Genomic DNA, 17,725 nt, shown 5'->3' with positions numbered 1-17,725 from the left:
CTATAGAGCTCCTTGGCCGAATGCATCGCTCCCCAGAGAAACTTCTGCGTAACCGTGCCTACATCAGACAAAGCATGAAATTATTACCGTCTGAAGTTAACACAGGCTAATAGCCATAGTTGGTGGAATAGAAGAGTTTTATTTTTATGACTTCCACAAAGATTCACACCATTAAATAGAATATTTTCAATAAAATGAGAATGAACCTGACCTTTCGTGATAAAGGACTAGTAGGAGCTGATGCACTGCTGTATAAACTCAGGCTGGAGTTTGACCTGCTCACTGTCAACCTCTTGCTTCCTCTGCAACCGGATGCTTCAAAAGAATGAGGTGACAGGTACTTCTCCTTTATCTTCAGGTTGGTACGACCTTTTACTGTTCAAGAAACAACAGTGATTGCTCAGTAATTGCTTCTGGAAATGTACAAGATTCACCATTTTTAGAAGAACATAGATATTTATTCACCTCTACAAGGGTCATTCTTAACAAGAAATTCATCCAAGGCTGTCCATCCACCACCAACACGTACCATGAGTGTGCTTCGTAAAATACGCACCATTCTTAACTGCTGAGAGTCTCCAAACTGTGGATGATATCATCATGTCACTTCAGAACATTTCAAGATATGGCATAAATTGTGATTAGAGGAATATGATTTTACTCTTACCCTGTAGCGGTTAGCGCTAACCTGCTCCACCTGAAACCTCTTTGGGCAGCTGCACTGGGACACCTGTCTGCTCACCTAAGAAATTATGGACGTTTTGTTAAAATGCCTATGAAAGGCATTTCAAGAAATGTACATAATTTTCAGATGCCATCAAACTCTTCAGGATGCATGATTTTCATTGATGGAATAATATATATGGATCTGAAATTAACATAGCTTTCGAACAAGTACCTCCTCATTGATTTGGTCTACATCTATTGTTCTTCTGTAGGGATCTCGGCTTGGGTGGAGTGCACTCACAAACTCATAGTAGTCAATGAATCCATCACCATTCACATCAAAGATGTTTGCAACAGCAGTCATTTCCAAGGAATTGGTTGGGAATTCTATCCATAAGCAAAGGTAAATGTTAAACATAATGTATCAAACAAAAAACTTTATCCAGATACTATTCAATTATATGAAAGACTACTTTCTCCAAGTCCCAACTTACTATTCAGCTATTCATCTGATAAACTATTATTCAATAAATACCATGAATAACTCAGTAACTACACTGATACTGTTACAGGTAAGTCTTCTCACACACTGCTTCAAGGAGCTGAATGGACCAATGTAATGGACCCTTCAGTAAGGGTTTGAGAAATGATGCTCAGACTAGTGTTGTAGTACTTAAGACGGGTCTCAAGACCACTTTTTGAAGATCTCTGTCTCACCTCGGAATTGACTGCATTTTTACTCAGTCTTGTATTGGTCTCAGACATAGAAAACTTTGGATTTTATTTCAAGACCAGTCAAGACCATAATTGCGGGGATTTCGCTAAATTGCCTGTGCATTGTCTGATTTATTTGTTAACACTATTACTGTGATTGGATGTGAAATTTCTTGCTTCAAACATGACAAATAACATGACTCTTTGCTAATATGAAATTTTTCTTCCTGTTAACGGCTGTCACCCCACCCCCCTTCACACACATTGGTCTGGTCCTGGTCTTGACTCAGTCTCGCCCTGCCTTGGTCTTGACTTGATCTCAACCCCTCAAAGTCTTGGTCTCGATACACTTTGGTCTTGGTTTAGGTCGTCTTGACTACAATACTAGTTCAGAATAAGCTTGCATACAGAGGTGAAAGCTTCATCCTAGACAGTCTACTCAGCATGACCATTCACCTGGACAATCTTGTGAAAGAACCAGGATGTTTGTTCTATGCTGTCCCACCCACACAATAGTCAGAACCTGAGCGCATGCATTTGGGAACTAACTACTCCCAGCTCTGAACAGAGCAGACATAGTGAGCTTGGTCTCTTCCAGTTCTGTTGGGATCACTCAGGACATCAACTAAAAATGTGCCCCAAGACATGCCATACATCACCCTGGGAAATTCCAGCTTCTATATCCAGGGTGAGGGTTTTTTTTTTTCTCTTTTCTGTAATCTGAGAAAAATCCAAGCAGATAAATAATCACAGTTAGGCCTCAGACTAGCTTGGTTTGATCTCAAACCCTACTTGTCATGCCAGAAGCTCAGTCCCCAGATTATGGGTCAGTTTAATGTTCTCCAGATGATCAATCAGGTGACATACCACTTGGCTCTGACCAACTCCTACTGCATATATTTCCTTTTTGCTTAGCTATCAGTAATCTGTTTGTTCTGATTTGACATTTTGCTTGGTTTTCACCTTGATTTTCTTGTTAATAAAGCTCTCTGTGATTAAATTCATGGCTCTGTATGTCTATGTGTGTATGACAAATACTATTGCAATAGGAAAAAAGTGAGAAACTAGTATGCATCAGAATAAGTATATGTACACCAGGCTTGTAGTACTCGAGTCCAGGACTCGGACTCGAATCCGACTTGTGCCCTAATTTTAAGGACTTGTGACTCGACTCGGACTTGAGCACTGATGACTTGGACTCGTGCATTAACTGCATTAGGACTCGGAAAATGGAGACAAGGACTTGGACTTTTTCTTTATTTTTTTGGTAATATGCCATAATAATTTGTTATAAGATATTTATATCTACATTCATTTTTGTATTAATTTCATGTCAGAGTGTCACACTTGCGCATCAGATAGACTCTTGGGCGCACTCCGGACAGCGTGCGCGCCAAGCGGACTCTCGCACGTGCCGTAAATGACTCGCACCTGCATAGGATTAAGGCACAAATAGCATGCCTATATAAAAACTGTAAAAACACACTTGCTTTGCGAAGTATTGAGTTGCGTTGCTAACACATTACTGAGCCTTATTTCCTTGTTTGGTTTCCTGATCCCTGATTTCCTGTTTCTCGTCTTTGATTCTGCCGAGTCTACGATAGCCTGTTTGTGCCTTGCTCGACCTATTGCCTGTTTCACTGTTTTACGATTTTGCCTGCCATTCTGGATTGTTTACCTGTCTTCACTTGTATTAATAAACACACCTTCTGCACTCACATCCGTCTCCCAACCATCTCTGACAGAATACTTCACACTCCCTGATAAAGAGAATGCAGTCACGTGGTCATTAGGCTTGGCACGGTTATGGGAAAAAAACCGAACCGTACGATACGCCTGTTGCGGTGCAATACGCGTATAAACCGCGGTACCCCTATTTAAGACGTTCGCCAAAAAAAAAAGCCGAATGCCCGTATGAAACCACGTGGTTCTCTTTCGCGCGAACAGGGGTGATAGCGTTCTGGCGCCGCGTCGGATTTCCGGCGTACCGCGGCGCCCGGAAAAAAAAAAATCTAGTTCGCCCATTATTCTGTGTCATTCTGAGATGCGCAGATAGACAGTAAAGGGAATTCGGAATTCCCTTTACTGTCTATCTGCGCATCTCAGAATGACACAGGATAATGGGCGAACTAGATTTTTTTTTTTTCCGGCGAGGGGAGGGGAGGTTTGTTTTAAACAGTGCAGTGATTGGTTTTATTGCAATATTTTATATTGGCTGTGTGTGTATTTTGTTATAAATCGTTCTAAGAATACAGTGGCACTTTAAGATTAGATAAGAAATCCAGCCATACGTTTCAAAACACTGCACTTTAATTTCAAATGAAAAAATACATCCTCACTCTCAGGGATTAGAAGAGTTTTTGATTCGGTTTTTGTATATAGGTGGTTGGTTGGTCGCCACATAAAAGTTTAAGTTTTAACACACACATCTGTTCAAAAGTAAGCTTTAAGAACTCATTTTTATTTCTTCCAATTATGAAAACTCTGTATGTGACAAAAGACACCTGGTTCCTCTAGATGCCACAACATGGCAGCAAACACTCCTGACACTTTGTATAAATACTGTAGTAAATAAAAAAGCTGTTGAAATCATCCATGTCTTCCCTCTTGCTGTTTCAAAATACTACCTGGCTTTTCATCAGAGATTGTTCATAAAATGTGCTTATGTCAACTCAAACTCAGTTTGTGCATGATTATTTCATTGTAACTATAATTTTAACCTCTCTTAAATGCTGTATCCTAAACTATGTTTACTTAAGGTAAATAGTAGGCTATATGCCCAAATACAGAGTACTTAAGATTTAAAACAAACAAACAAACCGCAATACGTACCGAACCGCAGACCTCAAACCGCAATACGTACCGAACCGCGACTTTTGTGAACCGTGCCACCCCTAGTGGTCATATGTCATGTTCAAGAACAAACTAATGTTAATGGGGCTAAAACAGCCACCGTCAAATGGTGCAGTTGGAGTGTTGGACTTGACTCGGACTCAACTCAATAGTGGACTCGCTTCAGACTCGACTCTAATTTTTTTTTAATGACTTGGACTTGACTTGGACTTGAACACTGGGGACTCGAGACTGGACTCAGACTTGAGGTTTAGTGATTCGACTAAAACACTGATCAGCCATAATATTATGACCACTGTCATCTTGTGGGGTGTTCCTGGTATGCAGTGATTAGTACCTACCAAAAGAGATCCCAGGAACGCCCCACAAGATGTGCCATTTTGGAGATGCTCAGACCTAGTCATCTAGCTATCACAATTTGGCCCTTGTAAAAGTCGCTCAGATCCTTATGCTTGTCCCGTTTTCTTGCTTCCAACACATCAACTTTGAGAATTGACTGTTCTCTTGCTGCCTAATATATCCCACCCCTTGACAGGTGCCATTATAATGAGATAATCGATGTTATTCACTTCACCTGTAAGTGGTCATAATGTTAAGACTGAATGGTGTATATATAATGCAGAATAAGTATGCATCAGCTGACGGGTGCTGGGTGTTTAAGGAGTTAAGGAAGGTATTGTACTGCTTACTAGAGGCCAGAACATTATCGATGAACTCCTTTTGTGTGATTCGACCATCTTGATCTCGATCGATACTGCGGAAAACATCCAAAATCCGAGACTTGAGGTGACTTATCCACTGCATGTACCTCTTGCGCCAGATGTTGAAGTCAAAGTTAGCAAACTCTTCCAACTGTAAACAAACAAACAAAAAAATTCAAGAACCAGCATCACACAACTGATTCACACCATAAACCCTTAAACCTCCAGCTTGCTATTTCATCATTCATCTTAAAGAATACTCAGCAATTGCTATGAAATATTGAATAACTACAAGAAAGCTAAAAAAAAGTATATAGTTATGAGAGTAAAGAATGCAAGTGTGGACCCAGTGAGACAAATAAATGAATAGTTTATACAGCCAGTTTGGATAGTACTTGATGCAACTATGCTGTAACACACTGACAGTAATGACCTCTCTGAGTCTCTGCTGGTGCTCTTCAAGTTTGGTCTGTCTGCTGTGGGCCTGGACCCACAGTTTCTGCCATTGACTGACCAGTTGACACAGCTCGGGTGTGTGAGGTTCCAGCCTCTCCAGGGGCAATGAAACTGAGGTGTGGGACTTTGTTGGGCCTCTCCTTTCTGCACACACAGCATGCAAAACCAAAGTAAAGCACATTCACTTTTTTCAATGGGAATACAGTACGTTTTCTGGTTAACACTTACTGGTTGGTGTCTTGTGGCTCGGAGACACCTGCTGCTTAGGAGTCAGCTTCTGTTTACAGGATTTTGTGGCGTTTTCTACTACTATTACTTTACTCTTTAACTCGTCCATAAAAACCTATGAAGAGATACAATGAATTACATTCACCAGCTTTTGTTAGAAGAACCTCTGTTTGTGTTGATGGTGAGTAAGTAAGCATTTGTACTGTGTGCTGGGTGATGAGCTCTGCTGTCTGCTCCATGTCATCAGGCAAGGGTTCCTGGTCTCTGAGGTTCAGTGTTTCTTCAGCAGAGGAGATCCAATCCAGGATGCATTGCACCTCCTTTCTCTCAGCCTCCAGAGTGGAAAGCATGGCCTGGATTCGCTCAGCTTGCTGCTGTGCCCATGTCTGGACCTGAGACAGACATGTATATTCACAAATAAATAGCCAAAAGAGATGATAAATATAATTTTAAAAAGTCTACTAGCAATCTGTTTGTGTGGAAGTCCTGACCTTCCCATTGAGGTCAGAACTGCCAACTCCCTGACCACCTTCAAGCACAGACTGAAGACCCACCTCTTCAGGCTGCACCTCTCTCCTGCCCACTGTGTTTCAGTCTAGACCAACCCAGGCTGTGTACTGTCTAGTCTGGGGTTAGCCGTTTGAGTTCTCTATTTAGCTGTACTTTATATGATTGGTTTGTTTCCTTGGCTGTTTGAGTATTGATACTTCAACAGAATATTACACTCGGTATTGTTGTCACTTGTTCAGCTGGCACTAGAACTTTCTTGTCTAGAAGTTCAGTACTTCGTGTACCTGACTCTTACACTTGTTTTACGTCGCTCTGGATAAGAGCATCTGCTAAATGCCATGTAATGCCATGTAATGTGTGGATATTACTGTAGTCACTCACCTCCTCAAAGCGGGTTTTGGTGACACTGATCCAAGATTTGATAGTAATAACAGAGTCAGGATGGCAGGAGGACAGAATCTCCTCACCTAAGGTTTGTATGCATTCCAGTGTTACCTGATGACTACTTAAAGAACTCATTGACTCCTGTCCAAACAAAGTAGGAAATTAATGTTTTAGCTGTCATGACATGCGTTGCCTTTTACTACAAAACTACTCTATCTCAGGACCCTCATACCTTGTGCTGTGTGAGAAATGTTAGGAGAGCCTCTTCTTCTTCAGGTAATACTCCATATTTCAAAACCCTCTCAATTTCAGCAAGTTGATCAAGGAATGAGTGAACCATTCTGTCAAACTCCTCTGCCTGCGAGTGAGTCATATGAACAGTAAGTTATTACATGTTATTGGGGATGTTTTTAAGAGACTAAGTGATAAATATTATTTAAATTCCAAATAAAACGCTTCATAATCGACGATATTGTTATTATTTTAATACCACAGTGCTGCTGTGGTATTAAAATAATATGGGTCACAAGGGGTTGGTTAATTTTCTATGATTGCACGGCTCTAATAATAATGACAGCTGGAATTCAAATCACAGATCTGGAATGCCTACAAACCCACAAACTCTGAAATAAGACATCCAGTCAGTTATGTTTGGGCTGACTATCTCAGAAAACATGTGCTTCAACAAGCCATTCAGATTTGACTCCCCTTTCTGTGTCACAAGTGGAGCTCATTAGAACTTCTACACCCCCTCATCCGAGTATCTCCACTCATGGCTTGAGAACTGCCTTTGTGAATGAATATTCATGAGAAAAAAAGTGCTACCTGATTAGCTGCTGGAAGAGGGGATGAGGTGAGCAGTGGCTCATTATCATTTAAAGGAACAGGCACTCAAATTCGCTATTTTCAACAAGGCTGTTTGGACAGGGTGAGAAGGGTGATGTGGTGCTTTATCATTATGTTTTTTTTGATCAAAGCATGTCACAGACATTTCATTGATTCATTGAGACATCAGGGAAAAGGGATATAACATGTCACCTTTAAAAAAACTGTATAAACAAACCAGGGTAAACAATAACCAGCGTAGTTATTTTTAATACATGAGTTGTAAATAGGGATCTTTTGACAATAATATACATTATTTTTTTCATGTAGAGGTTTCCATCAAATCCTGCGCTCTGATTGGCTGGCGAGCGGGTCCGTATCCTACGATACAGACCCCAGTTACGGACCTCTGGCAACTCGCTCGTTCACAACAACAACAAACATAGAATTTTTTGTCAACATTTATCTTTTTTTTTTATAAGATTTATTTATAAGATTATCAAAAATCTTATAAATTTTTGCCAGCATTTCTCAGGAGAATAGCATTAATTTTACAGCATGGATAGCGATAATGACAGTGTTCACAGTGAAAGCGAGTTTTACTACCCTGAGGAAGAAGAAATAAAAGAAAACATTTCAGGATAAAGCTAAAAACCTCTAACTTGCTAACGCCGAGCAAAAACATGGCTGAATCCTGAATGACTCCTATTTGTATAAATAGGGAACTACATAGGCGGCAAAATGTAGTTTTTTTCCTGCCATGGAAGTGCACTTGTATACCGAGGAGGAAGCAATTTGCATTACAGCCGTGAATGAGGATTCAAAATGGCGGCTTGCCTCAGCTTGGCTCAGTTTTCCCTTTCGGGCGCTCTCGTTTTTTGTTAGAATTTGGTAAAGAAAAAAATAAATATATTATTTACCAGCTTAAGGTCGGTCCGTATGGTGAAATACCGTGACCTCAGCCTTGAATACTGACCTCGGCACAGAGGGCCTCGCTCAGTACTTTCAAGACCTCGGTCACGGTATTTCACGATACGGACCTCCCAGCTGGTAAATAGCATATATTTATTATATGCCATGAGCTACTTCTGATAAAATCGTGTGCTCTGATTGGTTCTTTGGTGGGCAGTAGTCTCCTGTAATGCCTGTGGGCGATTACAGACTTTCGTTCCAAGGTGCCAGTTTTCAATGTTGCAAAATGCAAAAACAAAACAACAAAAAAAGATTCATTGGAAATCAAAATAGAATCAAAAACATCCAAAACACAAAAGACAAACAAGAATCACTGAGTTATTCAAGAAATGAGCAACGAAGAGCATTCAGAAACTGCTAACCACTAACAGAAATTCAGTTTTGAAACCGCTAGCTGATTATTCTGCATGTGTGACTCAACTACGTGACAAATATGACATGACTAAAAGCAGTGTCACACCTCATTATAATGACCATCTAGTTTAATCTTAGAAATAAAAAAGCTATATAATAAACTCCTTATTAGCCTCGTTTTCTCGGCCTTTACGGGAAAATATCAGACCTCGTTTTTTTTTGTACAGACCGAGCCTCAGTCCATACTGTCAACACTTTGGTCTGATGTTTTCCCATAAAGACCTCACGCTCAGTTAATAAGTAGTTAATAATATATAATCCTTTAACTAATCCTTTAACTACTGCACATCATAGTTCCAGTCAGAGAAGCGAGGGGCAGTACCTGTCGTAGTGCTGCCTCCAGTCTGGTTTGTCTGGACACTGAGAGTTTACACACAGCCTCCCAGCGGACCTCCAGCTCCTCCATCTGCTCCTGCAGCCAGTGGGCATCAGCAGTGCTTCCACGAGTCAGATCTCTCACTGAACGCTTCAGGGTGCGAATACAGCCAGCACGCTTCCCCAGTTCTTTCTGGAACACCTAAGATACAGATTCAAGCCAAAGTTAAGGAAAGGTACAACAGGCTTAGTCATCTGATATTGCACCAAGGTGTTCAAGACTCCTCTGTGCAAGAAAGGATTTATTATTATTGAATAGCATGTCTTGAGAAAGTACCTTGTGCTTGTCAATTAAATTATTAACCAAATCCTTCTCGCCACCAACAGGCACATCTTCAGCAACCTGTGGCTCTGCCCTGTACAGCCAGTCATTTAGGGCCTGGAGGGCATCGCTGAACCTTCCAGAAAACAGCAGTGCCTCCTCCAATTTATGCTGCCTAAAGAAATTACAACATTGTTTACAACAAAATAGTACAACTATGGCTTCAGTTATATGAAGGAACATGGATTTATTATGCATGTATAGCGCTACTTTGATTGGTAATGAGATTTACCTCTCCACAGACTTTCCACTGATGGTATCCCAGGAGTCTCTGAGCTCAGACACCATGTTCTCAAGATGCTGGGTGTCTAAAGGACTCTGAGTTTTTTCTAATAGGGTGCGACCTCTCTTCAAGCAGGCCTCATACATCGGCCTCTTCGAGCGAAAGAGTTTATGGAATTCCTGTGAACACACATCATGTTATTTGACTGATATTTTCCATGTCTAGCAGGTTTGATCTCTTAATCTATAAAATATTTAATATATTTCCACATGGAAGCTTAGTAGTGTTGTTGTAATACAACACCACTTGCATATTTCCCTTGATAGGCTACTGTATTCCAGTAATTCATAAGCACAGTTTTGTTAGCATTGGTGTTATATTTTAATCTGTGCAATATTGTTTCTCAGATATTGTTACCTTCTGCTCAGTGAGCTGCTGTTTGATCTCCTCATGTGATACTCCAATCTCCTTATGTGTGTCCAGAGTCTGTTCCACTTCAGTCATCCAGTCCATCAGCAGCTGCCAGGATTCGCTGAACTGCATCGAGGAAACAGAAAAACACTGAAGGCGTAAAACAAATTCATAATCACTTCTGTGTTAGAAAGAAAAGGTAGCATTGCACAATATTGCAGTGACAGCCATGGCCTAAAGCTTAGAGAAGCACATCTGGGACCAAAAGGTTGACAGTTTGATTCCCTGGACCAGCAGGGGGAAGTCAATGAACAGTGCTTTCCCCTTCCTCTACATCCAGGGCTGAAGTGTCCTTGAACAAGGCACCTAACCCCCAACTGCTCCCCAGGCACTGTAGCTCTGGCTGTGTGTGCACATTCAATGCTTCAGATGGGTTAAATGCAGAGAAAGACTTTCACTGTGTTGTAATCTGTGTGTGTGTGTGTGTATATATATATATATATATATATATATATATATATATATATATATATATGGGCGGCACGGTGGTGTAGTGGTTAGTGCTGTCACCTCACAGCAAGAAGGTCCTGGGTTCGAGCCCCGGGGCCGGCGAGGGCCTTTCTGTGTGGAGTTTGCATGTTCTCCCCGTGTCCGCGTGGGTTTCCTCCGGGTGCTCCGGTTTCCCCCACAGTCCAAAGACATGCAGGTTAGGTTAACTGGTGACTCTAAATTGACCGTAGGTGTGAATGTGAGTGTGAATGGTTGTCTGTGTCTATGTGTCAGCCCTGTGATGACCTGGCGACTTGTCCAGGGTGTACCCCGCCTTTCGCCCGTAGTCAGCTGGGATAGGCTCCAGCTTGCCTGCGACCCTGTAGAAGGATAAAGCGGCTAGAGATAATGAGATGAGATGAGATATATATATATACACACACACACACACACACACACACTAGTGCATCTCAAAAAATTTGAATATTGTGAAAAAGTTCAATATTTTCCATCAGTTATTTAAGAAAGTGAAAATGTTATATATTATAGACTCATTACACATAAACTAAAATGTTTCAAGCATTTTTCTATTTTAATTTTAATCAGTATGGCATGCAGTACAAAAACATAAAAAAACCCATCTCAAAATATTAGAATATTTCATTTCGAGTTTGAGTAAAACAGTATGAACACAGTGTATCTCTCGGTCTAGTTCAGTACACACAGCCACAATCATGGGGAAGACTACTGACTTGACTGTTGTCCAGAAGATGATCACTGATGCCCTCCACAAGGAGGGTAAGCCACAAAAGGTCATTGCTGAAAAGGGTGGCTGGAAAAGGTGCACAAGCAACAGGGATGGCCGCAGTCTTGAGAGGATTGTCAAGAAAAGTTGATTCAAGAACTTGGGAGAGCTTCACAAGGAGTGGACTGAGGCTGGTGTCAGTGTATCAAGACCCATCACGAACAGACTTCTTCAAGAAAGGGGATACAACTTTCGCATTCCTAATATCAAGCTACTCCTGAGCCAGAGACAATGTCAGAAGAAGTGTCTTGTCTGGGCTAAGGAGAGAAAGAAATGGACTGTTGCTCAGTGGTCCAAAGTCCTCTTTTCAGATGAAAGTACATTTGGCATTTAATTTGGAAATCACGGTTCTAGAGTCTGGAGGAAGAGTGGAGAGGCACAGAATCCAAGGTGTGTGAAGCCCAGTGTGAAGTTTCCACAGTCTGTGATGATTTGGGGTGCCATGTCATCTGCTGGTGTTGGTCCACTGTATTTTATCGAGTCCAAAGTCAACACAGCCATCTACCAGGAGATTTTAGAGCACTTCATGCTTCCATCTGCTGACGAGCTTTTTGGAGATGCTGATTTCCTTTTCCAGCAGGACTTAGCACCTACCCACAGTGCCAAAACTACTACCAAATGGTTTGCTGACCATGATATTACTGTGTTTGATTGGCCAGCCAACTTGCCTGACCTGAACCTCATAGAGAATCTATGGGGTATTGTCAAGAGGAAGATGAGAAACACCCGACCCAAAAATACAGATATGCTGAAGGCCACTATCAAAGCAACCTGAGCTTCAATAACACCTCAGCAGTGCCACAGACTGATCACCTCCATGCCACACCACATTGATACAGTAATTCATGGTAAAGGAGCCCCAACCAAGTATTGAGTGTATAAATTAATATACTTTTCAGAAGTTGGACATTTCTGTATTGTAAATCCTTTTTTTGATTGATCTTAGGGAATATTCAAATAATTTAAGATACTGGATTTCTGATTTTCATGAGCTATAAGCCATAATCATCAAAATTAAAACAAAAAAGGCTTTAAATATTTCACTTTACATGTAATGAATATAGAATATATGAAAGTTTACCTTTTTGAATTAAATTATGAAAAAAAGGAACTTTTTCATGGTATTCTAATTTTTTGAGAAGCACTAGTATATATATGAGATAAATAAAGGCTTCTTCTATTGGCTGGAATGGAAATCCTTTGCTTGATATTGATTATCAAAATTAATCGGACAATTTAGAAACAAATAATAAACTATTTTTACCCTTGAATCTATACCTATTAACTCAGCTAAATTTAATCTATCCCAACTAGTCCATTCAATAATCACATTAACTGATAATCCATCCATCCATTATCTGTAGCCACTTATCCTGTACAGGGTTGCAAGCAAGCTGGAGCCTATCCCAGCTGACTATGGGCGAGAGATGGGGTACACCCTGGACAAGTCGCCAGGTCATCACAGGGCTGACACATACAGACAAATAACCATTCACACTTATGGTCAATTTAGAGCCACCAATTAGTCTAACCTGCATGCTTTTGGATTGTGGGGGAAACTGGAGCACCTAGAGGAAACCCACACAGATATGGGGAGAACATGCAAACTCCACACAGAAAGGCCCTCGTTGGCCGCTGGGCTTGAACCCAGGAACTTCTTGCTTTGAGGCTACAGTGCTAACCACTGCACCACTGTGCCGCCCCTGATAATCCTTTAAATGCTAAATAATGAATAAATGAATGTCATTGCTGTATGCAACCAAATAGGCTATTAAAAATTGGGGAGTTTATGATTTAATGCATCAGAGTGAAAATACTCCAAAATTTATCGAAGGTCAATACATTTTCAGGAATATAACATGATGGGAGTGCTGTTATAGGAAAATAATCAACAACTGGTTGGTGTGATGTGGCTGGCACAACGCAAAGTTACTGTTCACATCCCAAAGTTGGTTGTTACCTCCGCCAAGGAGGTTATGTTTTCGGTAGCATTGGTTTGTTTGTTGGTTTGTCTGTTAGCAACATTACGGAAAAAGTTATGAATGGATTGCTCTGAAATTTTTTCCAGAGGTGTGACTGGGCACAAGTAACAATCCATTAAATTTTGGCGGTGATCCGGATCACCACCTGGATCCCGGATTTTTTTAAAGGATTCTTGGCAGAGGTCTGCGTTCTCCGAGCGCTTTTCTAGTTGTCATGATGTTTTAATCCTCTTACACAACAGCAATTTGCCAACAATTATTATTTTTATTAATTAAAGAACATGTCATACTTTTATTCTGCTTATTACTGGGTTTATATTTAATACTGTGGATGTCTATGAAACAACTTCACTTCCTGTTTTCACTTGTTATAGCAGCTATAAACAATCCTCCCTTCATCAGCCTCTCTTTTCTCTCTCTTGAATAAGATACAAACTTGAAGCTTGTAATGTTTTCTGTCCCAAATACTTTTCAGTGACAAAAAACTGACTGACTGTTACACCCAAGACTTCTTTCCTTGTTAAAGTCTCCTCAAAAAACTTCATTATATCAATGAATAATTGTTTTTCTTTGTTAAATAACAGAATCTTCATTAATCTGTTTATCATTAGTCTTAGATTCTGTGGAGCATACACTATACAGGTCTTTGTGAGCTGTCATGATAGAGATGTTAATGTATTTAAAAAATAATAATAATAAAGATTTAGTTAATATTTAACTGCTGTTAAAGAATATTAATCAGCACCTTCTGACCAATCAGAAATGAGAATTCAACAGTGCTGTGGTATACATTTAGTTAAATTCTTCTTCTTCACCCATCCAGTATGTTCTGGGTTGGGTCCCTTTTCTAGGGTTTCTTGGCTAAGTAAGCTGGCTAGCCACTCTGCAGCTCCTCTGCTGCACTGCTTTTGGTCATGGACAATTTAAGAGTATAGCATATCTTTGGACTATGGGGGAAACTGGAGCACCCGGAGGAAACCCATGCAGACACGGGTAGAACATGTAAACTCCACACAGAAAGGCCCCTTGCCGGCCATGAAGTTTGAACCTGGAACCTTCTTGCTGTGAGGCGACAGTGCTAACCACTGCAGCACTGTGCTGCCCAGTTAAATTATAATCACAATGAAATCATAATCAGAGATTCTTCTTGCCTTTTGTATTACTGTCTGCTTCATTTATTCTAGTCCACGTGAGGAGCTAACTCACCTGTTTAACTTGTTTCTTCACATCCTCCAGAGTCTTCCCCCTCTCTGTGGTGTGCTGGTGGAGCTTCCTGTAGCGATCTTGCACCGTTATCAATAGATTCTGTACCACATCACAGTCCTCTTTCCTGCTAAGCTCCAACAGCTGCGAGGCTGCTTTCTCCACACAAGCCTTTTTCTCGCCGTATGACTGGACCTCATTCACCAGCATCTATTATGAGAAAAATATATAAGGTATAACAAAAAAAGGAATACATTTACAAATATCAAAAACAGTATATTACCAAGCACAAAATAAATCAACACGTGCACACATTTTGTAGTAACAATTGCATTGGGATACAATATTAAAAAAACAAACTAACTAACAAATAAACAAAACAACAACCTTGTGTTCCTGAAGCTGAGTGCTGATGGTGTCAAGGATGAAGCTGGGAGTAGGCAAGGCACTAATTACCTCTTCACACTTTACCATTTTGTTTAACAGATCTTGGACATTGCTGTTAAACTCCTTTGCTAGACTAAGTCCTTCTGTTAACTTAGCCTGGGGACAAAGAGCAAAATAAATAAATAAATAAATAAATAAGTAAAGACTAATAAATTACAATCTCAGAAAAAAGAAAAAGGAAGTTAGAACAGCACAAGTCTCAGACATTTTCAAGTGATCAGATGGATAATATGCTGAACTGATCTTGTTCCATTACCTTGCGGTCTTGCATTTTTGTATGAACAGTGTTCCACTTCTGCTCCAGGATGCTTAAGCTGTGCTCAGTGCTGGAGCCATGGGCCATGTTGCTTCCCTCCAGCATCCTGTGGACAGCATTACAGATGTTTGTGTAGGTATGCAGCTTAGAATCCATCTCGTTACACAGCTCCTGCAGACACAGATACAGACAAGAGCAACTTTACAAGGACATTTTTAATCATTCAGAATAATAAATGTGGCATGAACATAAATCTGCATTAACATTCACAACATACACAGTCAACAGATTCGAATGTACTAGCATGCTCAGTCTACAAATTTGAGCCACTATTGTTGCCTGCAGAATTACCAGATGAGCACTGAGTCTCTCACTGGCAGAGTCTGGCATTCCCCATACAGTTTTAGTAGAGGACAGCTTCAAGTCCGTGTACTCCAGCCACTGTAGAAGATCCTGGATTTCCATCGTTACATCTTGAACCTGTGCATGAAAAGCATCAATTCACTTAATATACTTTCATTTAATAAGTTCAATATAATGTCAGTATATGTTCTCGTATTAATTTCAATTCACTGAGGTCAGAAAATAAAAAAGATGTTTTTTGTACATTTATACATTCATTTTCTGTACATTCTACATTTCTGCAATACTAAATAAGATTGGAATTTGGTGAAGTGCAAAAATCAACTGAATCAACCCCAGCCTATGTGTGGCAATTATTTTGGTGCTCTACCCACTTGACTGAGGTAATTCTCCAGCTCCAGTTGCCTGCGCTCCGTCTCAGAGCGCACAAACTCCCAGCACTCGTTCAGTTGCTCCAGGCGATGCTGTAGACCCTGAGGGCTCTCTCCTCCTGTGCCCTCCAGCAGGACCCTGCCTGCCTGGTTCAGAGACTCCACAGTGTGTACATGTGACACCACATCATTGCGCAGCACCTGCAAAAAGTCAGGATATATTTACCTAGTCTCCTGTCTAGTACAATATACCCTAACCAGCCATAACATTAAAACCACTGACAAGTAAACAGTCGTTTCGCAAAGTTGTGTTGGAAGAAGGAAAAATGAGCAAGCATAAGGATCTGAGCGACTCTGACAAGGGCTAAACCGTGATGGCTAGACAACTGTGTCATTGAGTCACTGGACCCATTCAATTCACCTGGCCAGTCAAACAGGTTAGGAACTATAAGAACCTAATAGTAAATAAAATAACTGTGTTGAATGTAGGTTGTGACCTCCATTGCTGTAACAACATTAAAAATAATTTTCAGACCCACTTCCTATGCTTCACAGAGCCCTGGGGGACCCACTTTGAGAACCACTGCAATAAACAATACAGTATATCGTACATATACCTTGTGCTTGGCCAGCTCTATTTCACAGGTTTGTAGGTCAATGCTGATGGGCCGAGATGCCTGAAGCAGGTCAGCAGTATGAGAGATCCAGGCATGCAGCTCATCAAAATTGTTTTGGAACTGGCCCAATCCCAGCAGTGCACACTCCAACTGGTGCTGCTCAATCAAGCAAACAACATACGAGTCCCACCATAAACTAACACTTATTAGAATTCTGCTTTTTTTCTACATGCTTAGAAGTTATTGCAAGTGTAAAAGGCTGAGGGGTAAATATGTGTATATCGTACTTGTCGGCTGACAGTCTCTGACTCCAGGCTGTCCCATCGCTGACGAAAATCGCTCAGTGGTGATTCAGACCCAAGCCGCACAGAGCCCGGAGAGAGACGACCCACAAAACGATGGTTCAAACTCTCAATCTCAAGCTTTTTCTGGTATAACTCCCGCTTGAACTCCTGAAGGGAGTGATAAAACAACCAGGGTCTTGCTAAGAGGTAAAAAGAAAAAACACTCAAGAATTTTCAGAAGTTTTAGAAGTACTCGCATAATGTTTCCAGGGTAATAAATCTCACCTTCAGATCACACAGCTGCTCTTTGACAGATCCAAGATCAGATCCCACTAAGAACTCTTCAGTGGATTTCAGCTCTGCTGACTTTAGCCATTCAAACAGGCCCTATAAAAAGAATGCAAAAGGTGTTCATATGCTCCAGCACCCGTAGATTATTATAATCGACAGTCTGTTTATAAATGGGCTCTGTATATGCCATCAAAAAAAAAAAATCCATTTGTGTGTATTTTTATTGGAAGGACTGAAGATTAAAAGTTACATTTGATAAATTAGGCATTAAATGTGTTTAAAAAACGAAAAGTAAAAAACATATTTTTTCTATATTTATTATTTTCACAATTGTTTTTCCATTAAATTTTTTTTATAATGTATTAAGTTGAACCTTGACAGTATACAGAGGAAATATTGAAAAACATATGATATGATTGCGACAGGGACGCAAGATCCCTTTCAATGCAAATATAAAACCCCAGAATGTCCAGTATTCATTAAAATACATGAGAGATAGACATAATTAGGCAAACTAGCCCGAACAATGCGTAATGGCAAACAGTTATATTCTAACACCAAAA

General features: G+C 40.5%; 1 protein-coding gene across 1 annotated transcript in view; it reads right to left on the bottom strand.

The window, feature by feature from the left end:
• macf1b (microtubule actin crosslinking factor 1b) overlaps positions 1-17,725 on the bottom strand; it is a 30,413-nt gene continuing 12,688 nt past the window's right edge. The window contains exons 15-37 of the mRNA XM_060920838.1: positions 17,157-17,258; positions 16,875-17,039; positions 16,588-16,743; positions 15,974-16,171; positions 15,588-15,716; positions 15,237-15,407; positions 14,921-15,076; positions 14,537-14,743; positions 10,061-10,180; positions 9,653-9,822; positions 9,376-9,535; positions 9,046-9,240; positions 6,745-6,870; positions 6,510-6,653; positions 5,822-6,010; positions 5,619-5,733; positions 5,368-5,534; positions 4,923-5,085; positions 899-1,053; positions 668-742; positions 466-583; positions 207-375; positions 1-58 (exon numbers count right to left, since the gene is read on the bottom strand). Of these exons, the coding sequence (XP_060776821.1) occupies positions 1-58; positions 207-375; positions 466-583; positions 668-742; positions 899-1,053; positions 4,923-5,085; positions 5,368-5,534; positions 5,619-5,733; positions 5,822-6,010; positions 6,510-6,653; positions 6,745-6,870; positions 9,046-9,240; positions 9,376-9,535; positions 9,653-9,822; positions 10,061-10,180; positions 14,537-14,743; positions 14,921-15,076; positions 15,237-15,407; positions 15,588-15,716; positions 15,974-16,171; positions 16,588-16,743; positions 16,875-17,039; positions 17,157-17,258 (3,408 nt within the window). The remainder of the gene's footprint in view (positions 59-206; positions 376-465; positions 584-667; positions 743-898; positions 1,054-4,922; positions 5,086-5,367; positions 5,535-5,618; positions 5,734-5,821; positions 6,011-6,509; positions 6,654-6,744; positions 6,871-9,045; positions 9,241-9,375; positions 9,536-9,652; positions 9,823-10,060; positions 10,181-14,536; positions 14,744-14,920; positions 15,077-15,236; positions 15,408-15,587; positions 15,717-15,973; positions 16,172-16,587; positions 16,744-16,874; positions 17,040-17,156; positions 17,259-17,725) is intronic.

This window comes from Neoarius graeffei, chromosome 5 (genome assembly GCF_027579695.1).
Source record: "Neoarius graeffei isolate fNeoGra1 chromosome 5, fNeoGra1.pri, whole genome shotgun sequence".
NCBI classification, from domain to species: Eukaryota; Metazoa; Chordata; class Actinopteri; order Siluriformes; family Ariidae; genus Neoarius; species Neoarius graeffei.
This window is presented reverse-complemented; position numbering and strand designations above follow the sequence as displayed.